The sequence below is a fragment of the Embiotoca jacksoni genome, unplaced genomic scaffold (genome assembly GCF_022577435.1).
Source record: "Embiotoca jacksoni isolate LCO1_2020_lvr unplaced genomic scaffold, fEmbJac1.0.p SCAF_25, whole genome shotgun sequence".
Taxonomy (NCBI): domain Eukaryota; kingdom Metazoa; phylum Chordata; class Actinopteri; family Embiotocidae; genus Embiotoca; species Embiotoca jacksoni.
The window spans coordinates 1,569,264-1,582,705 of record NW_027185376.1 but is presented as its reverse complement, the minus strand read 5'-3'; the positions used below and the strand labels follow the sequence as shown (position 1 = coordinate 1,582,705).

Here is a 13,442-nt window from a genome sequence, read left to right as displayed (position 1 = left end):
TAAAATGGAGTCCACTTCTGAGCCACTCACTCAGCCCCCCATGGCATCCACTGTAATTCATTATTCCTGGCCAGCACTGGGAGAGGCAATGAGTGAGGGCAGAGGACAGGAGTGGACCCTGCTCTGGTGTAATGAAGACTCAGTAGACCTAAACGACTCTCTCTCTCTCTCTCTCTCTCTCTCTCTCTCTCTCTCTCTCTCTCTCTCACACACACACACACACACACACACACACTTGCACGAGCACACACAATCTTTCATTATATATCTCAGACAGAAGGACATTAATGCCACTGAAGACCTTTTGGCAGAGAAATAAGAGTGTGCAATGATTTTCTCCACACTCAATCCATTTCATTGACCTTTTCTATCATGCATGTGACTCTGCCCGCTCACTGCAGTGAAATAAATATTCCAGGAATAATATTCCTGCTGCTGTTTAATAAATTATCTTTTTGAATCCAAAATTGTATGTTCATCATTGGTTTTAGGGGACTTTATATTTTTAAAAATTACTGATAAATGATTTTCACCTTTTTTCATATGCAATGTTCGCTTGCATTTTTAAACACACACACACACAGCTCGTTTTCTCAGATCAGTTAAATACATGCTATTTGTGTTTTTGTTAAAAGGGTTAGGAGATTTATGTGATCTAAATTTTCATTAAAGTAGTTGGGTGAAAAGGTTTAAACCCTTCTGCATGGTGTGATCAGGTCCTGCAAGACATTCCTGTTCCCTGTCCCTCCACCAGGGGTCCGTAGATGTGATGTCCAGACAAGCTGAGAGGATAAATACTGTCATCTGGTGGTAACAAAGGCCATCACTACCGAGCAGACAGCTTGTAATCTTGCCCTTTATTGCACGGTTCACGTCTCCAGAATGTATGTCTTTTGATATCTTCTCATTCTGCTGCTCTGCAACGTGTTTCACTGCCACACGGGAGCTCAATATTTAGTTTTCAACATCAAAACAAGTTGTTAAGATTTAACTCAATCCAGCCCAGGAAGGCCAAACAGTGTATCACCGGAGAAGGAATGTAAATCAAAGCGAACTCTGTCTATGTAACAGCACTTGACAGGTTGTAAATGTGTGTGACAGGCGGAGTGAGCCTGACGGAGGCTCCCTCAGACAGGAAGTTTACCACAGGGACGAGTGTGAGACGAGGGAGGCAGGCCACCAGCGTTCAGTGAGGACAGAGTCAGGAATCACTGCAGGTAGAGGATTCCTGAGTTCAGGTGGAAGTACACAGAAGTGCCTTCTCTGTGGGAAAGTGACTGACATTGTTATATTTATTTATTAGATTGAATGCATCGATGTGTAAGTAGCATCTCTGTTGTAACTGCTCAAGGTGAATTTAGGATTTACCTTCATTATATTAAGCTTAGTCATTTACTCCAGTCCAGTAGCTCTCAAACATTGGGTTTGAGCCCCTTCCAAAAGGCCATGAGATAAATTGCAGGACTTTAATGAGCAACAAAGATGAAAAAAACAAACAAATTATGCTGTAAAAAAATATGCATACATTTTTTGACATTTTTTGCATCTTTAAGCCTCAGACAGTTGTTTGAATGAAATCATCAAAAGAGTTTAGAAGGGAAATGTTTCTTTGAAGGCTCTGCCAACAATTCATATTCATGTGAAACATGGGGAAAAGGGGGATAACAGCTTATTTTAAAAGGCCACCAGCAAAAAAGATGAGGAACCACTGGTTTAATCGTTTGCAATGTATTTTACAAAACTGATACATGTTTTTATCTTTGCAATATTGTAATCTGAAAAGTAACATAAATGTAATGCAGTAAAAAAGTACAATATTTCATCTGAAATGTAATGGAGTAAGTAAAATGGTTTCTGTCCACCACTGGGAGCTGTTGAGGAGCAGGAAGGTGAAGAGCAGTTTGTGTACAAAAGTCTGAGGGAGTCATTTAGTGTAGTGTTACATCTTAAACTGTTTTCTGAAAACAAACGTGAGCATTTCCCACGCAAAAGTTAGTTTTTGAGACATTGACAGATATTTAGCTTCTCATCCAACATGATTCTGTGGCTCCACAGAACTTATAATAGAGATAAGCTGAGATACGCTGTGACGTTACAGAACCGCTGTCCGGAGGTACAGTAATATAACCAATGTATTATGTCATTTTGTTCTTAAGGTGCTGCATTATGTTGAATTGTTATCTCATTATCTGTAATATACACTACCAGTCTGTTACATAAGCATATAGGCATGCTTACGAGTACACACACATTGTTGCTTTCATAGTTACCACTATTTTTCACATCAAAGCTCATTAGATTTATTATGCATACATACTTATCTATATATATCGTTGCTAATTTACATATAAATGTCAATATCAAACATACTACATCTACTATGCCACCTTATTTTGGATTATCAGAAAGCTACGCAGTTAATTTTGTAGGGTAATGTATCATATAACTAATTCTAACACTGATGATTTTTGTCTGTATAGTGTATTTGATCTTCTTACTTTAACCTGTTACTGTCTAATTCTTGCTGCTGTAATACTAAGTTTCCCTTCTGGGATCAGTAAAGTTTGACCTTATGTTATCTCATAGACTCATACGATGTGGATGACCCAGAGTCTTCCACCGAAACAGACACAATTCCTTACCATTTCAAGAAAGGCAAGACTGGAAGACATTTACATGAAATACAAAAGTAAAGAAAATAAATTAAACTGGCCTTATTTGAAGGTAGAGCTATTAAGCTTTCACGTTTACTAGCAGTTGACTCACTGCATCAAATTAGAGACCAGATAACAGAAAATTCAAAGTCACAAAGGTGCTGCAACGAGATGAAAACAACCTGCCAGCTCAAACCTATAGATGGCGCAAATCAATAGATCAGCTGGGGCCTGTCTGCTTGCCTTGAAGGAGGGTTGGAGAGAGTAAGTGGAGGAGAGAGAGAGGGGGGGGGTAGCTTTTGGCAATAAGGAGGTGCTCTAATGGAGTCTTTCAGTTTGCTGTGGCTGGAAATGAAAGGAGGTTGAAGCCTGGCCAATTATTCTGCCTGAGAAGAGTAGACTGGGAGAGGAGGGAGAGAGAAGAAGTGGCGTGTGGCGCTGGATCGTTGCCCCGTCAGAGACATGCAGGAAAGGATAGATGGATGGATGGATGGATAGATAGATAAATAGATGGATAGAGAGATAGAAACACAGCAGATACATAGATGTATAGAGAGCCTCCCAGAATGAGGGGTTGATTCAGAATAGCCCACAGATATTGGCCCCACTCCCAGAAATTTCCCCCCAGTGCAAAAGGTTAACTGTCAGTCCCCCGCTAGGTATAAATAGAAGTCTGCCCTCCAGAAAGGCGTGTTCAGAGAGGGGGTAGACAGAGGAAGGAGGGGAGGGCAGTTCCTCATGATCTCAGTGACACACAGGGGTGGGGGGTCGTTTCAGGTTTTTTTTTTTTTTTTTTTCATGGTCGGGGAGGTTCTTACTGAGAAGAGGAAAGAGAGGGAAGATGCGGCCAAAGACATTATAATGGCTTTGCGAGACTGACAGAGACCCGGGACAAAAGAGTCTCCTCGTCTATTCAACTTGGCCGTGACAGCAGACACAACAAACGCCATCATCAGCACCCCAGAAAGCTCCATTTCAATTGAGCTGCGGCTGCATTTGACACCCAAATAAAATCGGAGGGATATTGTTTTACCGGAGCTGTTGAGATGTGAAATTAGACAAGTGTCTGGTAATCAGTTTAATTGTGTGTGAGGTTGGTGTCAGGTTTATATCAGCAGAAGGGAAGCTAGAATCTCTTTATTTCTTTCTGGTTTTGCAGATATGTCAGAACTAAACACACAGTGCTGATATTTATCTTTAAAATAAATGAAAATGGCTAAACTAGCTCCATGTGAAATAAATAAATAAATAAATATATAAACAAGACATCCTTGTGAGGCGTTTTTTATTTTTCACTTAAATCCAAGGTAGCAAAAACAATACACAGCTGAAATATAAGACACACAAAAACTCTAAAAACATTGAAACAAAAAGGTGCTTCACCACCTCAAAAAAATAAAGCTTCCTCTTCAGTTTAGCACACCTGAATGTACGCAGACTCAATCCGCAGTGATCTGCCACGAAAAGTATTTAAAAAAATAAAATCAGGTTTCCTTCCATAATGCTACTAAATGAGATTTTTTTTTTTACAACAATTTGACACAATATATATTTTTTGTGTGTTGTCTCTCTGGTGAGAGTCATTGGTTTTGACTCTGAAGGCATGTAATCTCTGACAAGTCTCATACACACAAAAAAAACAAAGATGTTATTGCATTTTTATGAAGTATCCACACTGCATATACTTACAAGTTATATATTTTTTTTTTTTTTTTTTTTAGCCTTTGTCAGAAACAATAAATAAGGAAGAATAATCGGCTCATGTATCGTCTGATTGCACTTAATCCTCTAGACCCCCAAACACTAACTAACATACCGCAGGTCTAGTATGGTAATACCTGTCTGATTACATAGGCAAGCCATTATACATACAAGCAGTAATGTCATTATGTTCATACGAATGATAAAACTAAACTGTTATAGTGACAAAAGCACTACATTCTATAATACACAGGCAATCACAGATTGCAAATCTTAAGTAATAATGTCCTGCTCTCTCCTTTAATTAGTTGTATGTTCCCAAACTGTGTTGTCGCAAGTTTGCAGTTACAATTTGAAGTGGGAAATGTGTGCGATCGATCACACAGTAAAATGTGTCTCGACGGGAATCAAAGTGTTTTCTACGGGTTCGAAAAGCAAAAGTTGTAGTTTGCTTCTGGTACATTGTTGCAGAACAAGGTCCACCCTGGTGGCTTGCCTTCACTCTGCACACATGCACATTGCTGACATTTTTGTCAGTCCAGACGAATGCTTTGAAGTCGTATTTCTCTAGACTTTTTTTTTTTTTTTTCACACTTGTAAACAATCCTCTGTGTTTGTCTGGAACTTATCAGAAACAGACAAAATAAAACGGACTAAAAAAGGTCTCAGAGTAGTTCCGCAAAAAGGGAACTTGTACCGACAGATCGCCATGAATACGACACTGTTCACTGGTAAATATAACTAATTTCCACTGAGGGACCTATGGAGTTTGCATTTTAATGCTCCAAACATCTGAACTCGTACAGATTGTCTCATATTGTGAATATAAGCCGGTACATATTGGTGGTAAAAGAATTGGCACTTCTTACATATTTCCCGTCTTTCTTCATTCCATCTATAAAAATCAACATTTTGGGAAATGATTTGCTTTCTTCCTGAGAATTAGATGAGAAGATTGATACCACTTTCATTTCTGTGTGCTAAATATGCAGCTGGAGTTGGCAAACAGTTAGCTTAGCTTTTTAAACTTAAAACTAAACAAGCTGGTGATCTGATTCTATCATTTTCAGTAAAGCTAAGCCAGCTGTTTCCTCCCTGTTCTCATCTAACTGCCAACAACAAAGCAAACAATTTCCCAAATATTTCCCAAAATATCAAACTATTCCTTGTGAAGCATCACTCGTTCTCAAACATCGAATACTTTTGGTTCGGGGTCGCTGAAAGGTACAAAATAAATACTTAATTTGGTTTGATTGGGAACATACATCTCCCCTGTGCCACAGCGATGCCATTGAATACATTTCTGTGAGAGTGAAGACATGTTCCTGCCCACTCAAACAACATTTCCCTTTTAGAGTCATATTATATTCAGGCTAATAAAAGAAAAAAAAAAAAAAAAACTAAAACAGACATTGGAGCACCCCCCTCTTGTCTTCTCTGCTATGACCCAGGACACATCCACACTAAAGCACACACACACACACACACACACACACACACACACACACACACACACACACACACTTCAAATGTGATCACAAAAAAGGCAAACACTGTCCTCCCGTCTAGTGTGCAGGAAGCCTTAATGCTGATGGAGGACAACAGAGTTGGGATGACAAGGTTGTTTGGCCACAGAGAGGTGCAGAGGACATGGCACGTTGGATGAGGGGCTTTTTTTTTTTTTTTTTTACCTGCACTTTGTTATGAGGACAAATGATGAAGTCAAAACAATGAGTCTTTTTTCTCCTGTTATTCTTCACATAACTAATCCATTTTTGTTTTTGGCTGCCCTCCGCCTGGTTGTCTGTGTTTCCGCTGGTCTGTAGTTCACCATGTCAGTCCATGTGGGGTTTCTCAACGCCACCCTGGGGGGGGGGAGACAGAGAAGGCCTCTGTTAGTAATATATCAATCAATCAATTGAATTTAGCTCGAGAAATCCAATCCAAAACATTTGCACATCGTAGAAATTAAGTGTTAAATGGGGTTTTTTCAGTTCCCTTTTAGTTTTTTGGATGATTTGCAGGGTTTTTCTCCATGGGAACAGAACATTTTGTACAGTCAAGGAACAAAGTCCTGCTTGTGCACCATGATAAAACTGCATGCTGATTACTCATTTTGCCCATCACAAAAACATTGCAAAAATACATCCAGACACAAAGACCTCAACAGCTCAAAGCTGTCACCTCATTTGCCCATCAATTCTAAAACGTCTGTACGTTGGTGAAAATAAGATCTAATAAGTAAAACAGCTGGGCTGAGAAATAGATGTTTTCTTTTCAATTCTGCATTGTTAATTCTGCTAAACAGATTGTTTTCCACTGTAACTGGAATCCAAAATAAAAGGGGAAAGAAAGTCACCCCCCAAAAAAATTTTGAGAGCGAGAAGAAGGAGAAAAAAAAAGCTTCTCTCCTGATCCTCCTCATAAATGAACCAGTGGAGAGAAAGAGAGAAAAAACACTGAACAAAACCACGAGTTCAGACTTGTGCCAACATTCCTCAGGCCTCATCACAAACAAAAACAACAAGTAGCAAATGACCCTCTGGTCAGCCGAGTCCTGACTGGCTCTGTGTCCCGCCACGACTGTGAAAAACAACAGCTCTTAATCTGCTTTCACGCTTTCACTGAGTCAAACTGAGGGAGTGACGGGACTCTTACTTTACAGACAGAATGAGGTGAGGCTTCTGGGCAGAAGCTTAATGAAGACATCAAAGCTGACTTGATGGGATAATTATGAAGGAGAGGGGCGCGTCCAATGCTCTTTGCGCAAATTTAAACCATTTGACAATGTTATCTGCGGCTGTGGTTTAGCTAAATAATTGCAAATAAAGCATGCGTGGTGCAGGGGAGTCTTTTTGAAGTCATTATTTTCTGTTGGGAGTGCAGAGGCTGATACTCATTAAATGGGGAGGGATATTTTGGGCAAATGTGACGGAGCAAAAACTTTCAAAATGTAGCTCAGATTCAGTGTTTACCTCTGGATTTTGAGTTGGGAAAATTAGAAAAGCTTCTGGATCAAGATCAAAAGTATCGCGTGAAATCAGTGAAAGTAGTGGTTTGGTAGATGTTTAAAGGAATAGTTCACCTCAAAGCCGAAAATTAAGGTGCCAAAATGTGACATTCCCACGGCTAATGTTACACATCCTCAACTCATATCAACTACACAATCAGTGCTAATATTCTTTTTCTTAAGCTCATGCTCAACACAAGCTTTTTACCACTCGTTCTCTAAAATGTTTTATCAGGATCCAAGAAAACGTCAAAAAAATAAATGACAAGCTCAATTAAGGAATTTCAAACTCTGAAACAGTCGTTCAAAGACCTGTTAGGAATGGAAACACTGCTGACTGAGTTTTCTGGGTGGAGGAAACTAATCTTTAATACAATAAATGCTCAACTTTAGGACATAAAATTTAATTATTTTGCTGCTAACCACGCAGATTATGTTCCATGTGTTTTGGATTCATTTATCAACCTTGTTGCCATTGTTGTAACTAAAGAAAAAACGACAGCGATTTTTAAAAAATTTTTTTACAAGGTACTCCTAAATTTGGTGGTTAAAGGGAGCAAGACATGAATTTTGCAGTTGGAAGGGGACCCTAACACTGGTCTATTGTTCTAGGTCTATGACAGAGAGCGACATTCCTGTAAAAAGGTATGACGAATACGCATTTTAGTTGAAAACATTCAAAAATGAACCAAAGATGTCCACCGACATGTGAAGACATTGACACCGTTTTGATGTTGTGTCAAAGGTCTCCGTGTATTGTGTTGCAGTTATCGGCTGAGGCTAACCAGCCTGCCGCGACCTGTCCCCTCTCGTAATACCACTTCGCACCTCGAGAGGCGACAGTAAGTCACTGCGAAGTCAAGTCCAACGTGAGGAAGAATCATCATATTCGACCTCTTTGTCGGAATGAATGGAGCAGTAAAACACAGTAATGGCTGACGCTTTTACCGAGCAACCGTTATCACCGCCAACAGCCGCGCACCTTGTGAAGCAACCAAACCAGAAGAATTGACCTCGTTTGGACATTTCAAAACCGATCTTTAGTGCGCTGAGAACCGCCCTGAGAAAGTAGGCCGGGATTACACGAAATTTGGAAACTCCATGAACAGTACTGACGGCAGACGGCCAATGACCCACTGTTAAAAGTTGTAATTCAAGCCGGGACTTAAATCTTAAAGGGGAGAGTCATTTTATAGTTTGACCTAATGCTTTCTCCGCAAGACACAAAACCGTCAATATATCAGTTAAGTTAGTGAAATACATATTATAAATGTTTGCAGACTTTACCATGGCAAGTTGGCGTCCGATGTTACCCACAGTGACACCGCCTGAGAAGAATATGCATGGCAGCCAGGAGCGTACATACAAGAAGTCTGGAGATGTGTACCTGAAAAGGAGAAAAAAAACCAACAACAACATCTAATTACATAATTATTCATAATCTAAAATAAATAGATTAAAAGTCTTGTGCCAACTCCTGTAGAAGCTATAGGTCTGATTATGCTACTCTGCTTTTTACTCTGAAGGCAGGATCAAATCAGAATTCCCCACCAGATATCATTAGATAATTGCTATTAAAAAAAAAAAAAAAAAAAAAAAAAAAAAAAAAAGACATCCTAAAGACAGTATTGGATATAGATCTATGAGAGGAGAAAAATAATACAAAAACCGTCATGGTAGCAAACGAGCAGTAATCATCGTCCCTCAGTCCTCCCCCTCTGTGTCCCCCTTGTTAACTCAGCATGATCTGCAGCTACTTTTTGAACCAATACTCGCCCGTCTCAGCTGCATATTTCTGATGATATGCCACTGATGCAGGTATGGGGGCCTCTTAATTGGACTCCCAGAGACAAGGGGGGGGGACCACCCTAAATACATCCCAATACTTCACATGTTATCCGTCACATCTTTTTTTTTTTTTTTTTGGATGCAGACGGATATTTCAAGCTGTTTTATCTACTTCATTCACATCCGAGTTGGGTTTATTCTCTAAGCTATTTAATCAACCTCCAAACAAGCAAAGTATTTTTTGTTGTTGTTGTTGTGGTTGCCATAGGAAGCAAACATTAGCAGCGACAAAAGCGCTTGCGTCAGTTTCGTTTCCCCAGAAATGAAAACTCGTGACAGCTTTATTAGGCTCGTTACGGCGGCAAATGAATGCCGGTTGCCAACTTACTGGTAAACTCCATTGTAGACCAGCAGCTGTGTGATCACAGTAGCGAGGAAGGCCGTGGTGATGCCCAGGCCGAAGCCGCTCCTGGACCGGTCGAACGTCCACCACAGGCCCAAGGACAAGGCTGCCAGCGTCAGAGAGAGCTGCACGTTGTTGTCGAAGTCTAGTTTCTGCGTCACGGAAAGTTAAGGACAAAGTCAAACAGTGCGACGCCAGCGTGGCATCAGCTCTTACTCAAATATTTGTATGACTGGCTAGCAGCACCATGTTTCAACATTTCTTGATATCCAGGAGGGGGGGGGGGGACGGGACGGGACAGGACAGGTTGTTGTGTAACTTTGCTGTCCAAACTAGAGGTGGATTATTAGTGATTTTGTTCCCCCTCCTATTTTAACGATGGCAAACTGGCGTAGATGTAGGTCAACAACAACAACAACAACAACAACAAAAAATACTATGATTGTGACTTGACAAGGGGAATCCATTGGGAAAGGATACAACACTGGCGTGGTTGATGCCGACGAACACCGCGATGCATCTCATGACGCTGGCCCACTCCCGCTTGAATTTGTGCGGCTCTCCCAGATGGCTGTCGAGGCACGGGTACAGCAGGCCGACAACAGCTGCGGAAAAAGAACAAACGGACACGAATTATACACGATAAGCAGAAATTCAGAAAAGCGCAGAGTCGCAGAGCTGCTGTGAGATTATTTGCTGAACGGGCGTTTCCATTATTAGTTCCTTATTTATACACCTACTTTACATGCGCATAAGAAAATCCTCACAAAAATATGATGGAAATGTTTCACTATATCTGTAATTTCAACCGTTAAGCATTTGTTTAGGGTGGAAAATAGCTGTCCGGTTTTTTTTGTTTGATTCCTCATTAACAATGATGAGTTGTAGCTCTGCCAGGAATATTCTGGACCTCATCAGTTTCGATGATGAACTGATTAGTCAGTTCACAGAACCTGAATGTGTTGCAATACCAAACAGTTGCTGTTTCCAGCTTTTTAAAATCTAAGAAGTTTTCATGATTTCTCGGTCTTAAAAATCACTGTAAACTGATTATCCTCCTGCTTTGGACTGTTTGTAAAAAAAAATAAACAAGACGTTGTATGACGTTCATAGAGCAAACACTTAAATATTAAATTGAAAAGCAGCAATTAGTGAGGGAAAGGGTTGCAAAACACCACGAGCAACAATAATTTACTGTAAACTCAAGTCTACAGTACGGTCTACAGAGACCTCAAACAAGTTATTATATGACAGACTTTAAATAGGGCATTTACTAATGTCAACAAAGTGGAAAAATGAAACTACACAGCTTTTCTGCCCTGCAGCACATTGGGGGGGGGGGGGGGGGGAAGCCAAGCATAGATGCAGCTCCTGTTTCCCCCCCCTTCTTTCTCTCACTTCCTGGTTCCTGGCCTTAAAAAGTACCTCCCCCTCAGCTCACCCGTTATGACACCAGCCAATGAGCGCACAGCTCACCTCACGTCCGGCTGTTGCGACCAATCACAGCGCAAGAATCCCCACCATCTGTACCGACTCGTTTTTTTGTGTGTGTGTGTGACTACCAGACACAACCATCAAAGCAAGTACAGCCTGGGACAGTAAGGCTTATATAATAGCTAATAAAAAAACAAAGCTGCATGATGATTCATGAACACCTGATCATACAGCAGCTGGTCACAGTTGCGATTATAAAAAAATGTGTTGTGATTATGCCCTATGTCGTTTTAAATTGGACTGTTTTCGTGCTTTTTTTTTAATTATTATTATTTTTTTTAAGACGAGTGATGCACATAAGGTAGAGAATGAAGTTCCACCATAAATGCACAATAAATCAAAAATCTGAAAGGCTGTATTTTTTCACTATCCTCGTCTCTTTATATAAAAAGGAAACATTGCTGCACTATAACCCCTCCCCTCTCTGCGTTCCTTTGTCCCCAAATTAGCCAGCAAACTCCCGATAACCCCCGCGTCTCCGCACAACAATTCACATTTTAATCAGCCAGCGTGTTTCGTCCACTCACCGGCTCCTGTCCCGCAGCACGGCGGGATCCACCAGGCGGACGAAAACAAAGTTGCCATCACCTCTTCGGGAAACAGGGTGACATGTCTTTGTATCTGCAGCAAGTTGAGCACCAAGGCGAGGATCACTCCGACCGTGAAGAGGACGAGACCCCGGCGGATCAGGTTGGCGGTCCGGACGTCGTGCAGGGAGCCGTAGGCATTGCTCAGCACCGAGGTGATGATGGACATCATTTCTTCAGCTTTGGATGCCAACCAGTTTGCTCCAGACGACGAGTGCTTTGCTTCGGCCTTTGATGAACAGGAGCAGCTCCAGCAATGGTTCTCTAGTCTGGGCATTTGGCACTTTTGGGCTGGAGAGGGAAACAGGATTGTCATAAGTATGTTTGCAACAAAATAGAGAGACATCGTTTCAGGAAGAAGAAGAAGATAAAATAGAGTCATGGCTTCCTGGATTGCGCCAAAAGTGAATAAGTTTAAAACTATAAGGTTGTGGGTTCTTGTTCATTACCTTGATCTCCAGACGTCTTCTGGTCCAAAAAGAAACCTCCTCTCCTGCTCATTCGGCAAATGTTTAAAGCCTGGATTCCCACCCTCTCTCTCTCTCTCTCTTCGTTTCCCTTCTCTTTACAACAAGGACTGCGATCGCGTTGTTTGTTCACATCGTCGTTAGCAGACGCACGCAGAAAGAGGGCGAAAAAACACACACGAGTGCTGCTCCATTCCGCCGTACAGAGCTCATAGCGGGGACAGGAGCTTCCTCTGCAGAAAACAATCACAGCTGTGTCGGGTGAGAATCGGCAGCCAATCAGAGCGCGGCGGCTGATATGACGTGACGCCACCCCACCGCCCCCCTCGTCCGGTGCAGACGCACCGAACCAGGGGAGGCTGGAGGAGAGCAGAAATGAAAGTAGAAACAAGAGAACTAGTCTAAAATGTCAGGAAACCAAATGCAACACTTCATATAAGGAGCTTCTGAAGAGGTATATTTATAAGTGCAGGTTGCAGTGTGTTACAAAAATCCAAAAAAAAGGGGGTATTATAAGAGCAAACTGGAGATATAGGCTAGCCCAGTACTAAAAAAAGAAAAGAAACAATAAAACTCGCATTTGTATTCATTATTAGAGTATTAGTTGTTGTTGTTTTCACAGATTTTGTCCTCTTTTCCCTTCACAAACTACTTCTAATCTCCTGCGTGGTGTGTACCCTTATATAGGTGGCCTATGAGAAATGGGGTTAGTGGCACAGCCTTTTTTTTTCCCTGTTGTTTTAAAAAAAGTTGTTGAACCTCAGGTCATTCCAGAGGGGCTTGGGAGGAGGTAACACTGATATTACCTCGAGATAATAATGTGAATGGATGAAGGTTCAGTTCACGGAGGACATAGCCTTTCGAGGGCCGACAACAACATGGAAATGTGTTTTGCAAGAATCTGCGTGACCGAGCCGGGCGTCAATAGGGCAGTGCAGTAACAAACAGTGGTTGCATAACTGCTGCAAAATATATGCATATATATATATCTACAGGAGCATGTTTTTCTTGAGGGTAACCATTTTAAAATCAACCACAACGAAAAACTGACATGCAGATGAAAAACTCACAGCTGTGCAAAGTTATTTGTCCAAGGAGATAAACAAGTTTACAGTTATTTAAACATGTGTAAAAATGTCCCAAACTAAGTCAGATTTACTGAGTATCAGCTTCTGGCACTTTGTCGAAAGCACTACTATGTATGAATTTTCCTTTTATGCAAATTGAATTGCAAAATTGAGTGACGCTTCATATCCTACAGCAAATTTGGTAAACAAAAACAGAGCGTATCAATCAGATAGCATTTTCTTTTCAATTCGGTTTAATTAAAATCCCCTT

General features: G+C 41.0%; 1 protein-coding gene across 1 annotated transcript; it reads right to left on the bottom strand.

Moving 5' to 3' along the window:
* Positions 1–3,922: 3,922 nt before the first annotated feature.
* Positions 3,923–12,239, bottom strand: insig1 (insulin induced gene 1). The gene is made up of 6 exons (XM_069159516.1): positions 12,087–12,239; positions 11,578–11,928; positions 10,037–10,161; positions 9,542–9,708; positions 8,653–8,752; positions 3,923–6,220 (listed from the first exon to the last, which is right to left on the bottom strand). The coding sequence occupies exons 1-6, from the start codon at positions 12,136–12,138 to the stop codon at positions 6,191–6,193; spliced, it is 825 nt and encodes a 274-aa protein (XP_069015617.1). The 5' UTR covers positions 12,139–12,239; the 3' UTR covers positions 3,923–6,190.
* Between the last annotated feature and the right edge of the window lie 1,203 nt (positions 12,240–13,442).

Bases quoted from the DNA above. Each gene is read 5' to 3' on its own strand.
- insig1 (XM_069159516.1), bottom strand. From the start codon at position 12,138: ATGAGCAGGAGAGGAGGTTTCTTTTTGGACCAGAAGACGTCTGGAGAT. The intron at 11,929-12,086 runs GTAATGAACAAG...TTCCCTCTCCAG, and splicing joins GAAGACGTCTGGAGATCAAG to CCCAAAAGTGCCAAATGCCC. The intron at 6,221-8,652 runs GTAAAGTCTGCA...CCCCCCCCCCAG, and splicing joins TCGGACGCCAACTTGCCATG to GGTGGCGTTGAGAAACCCCA.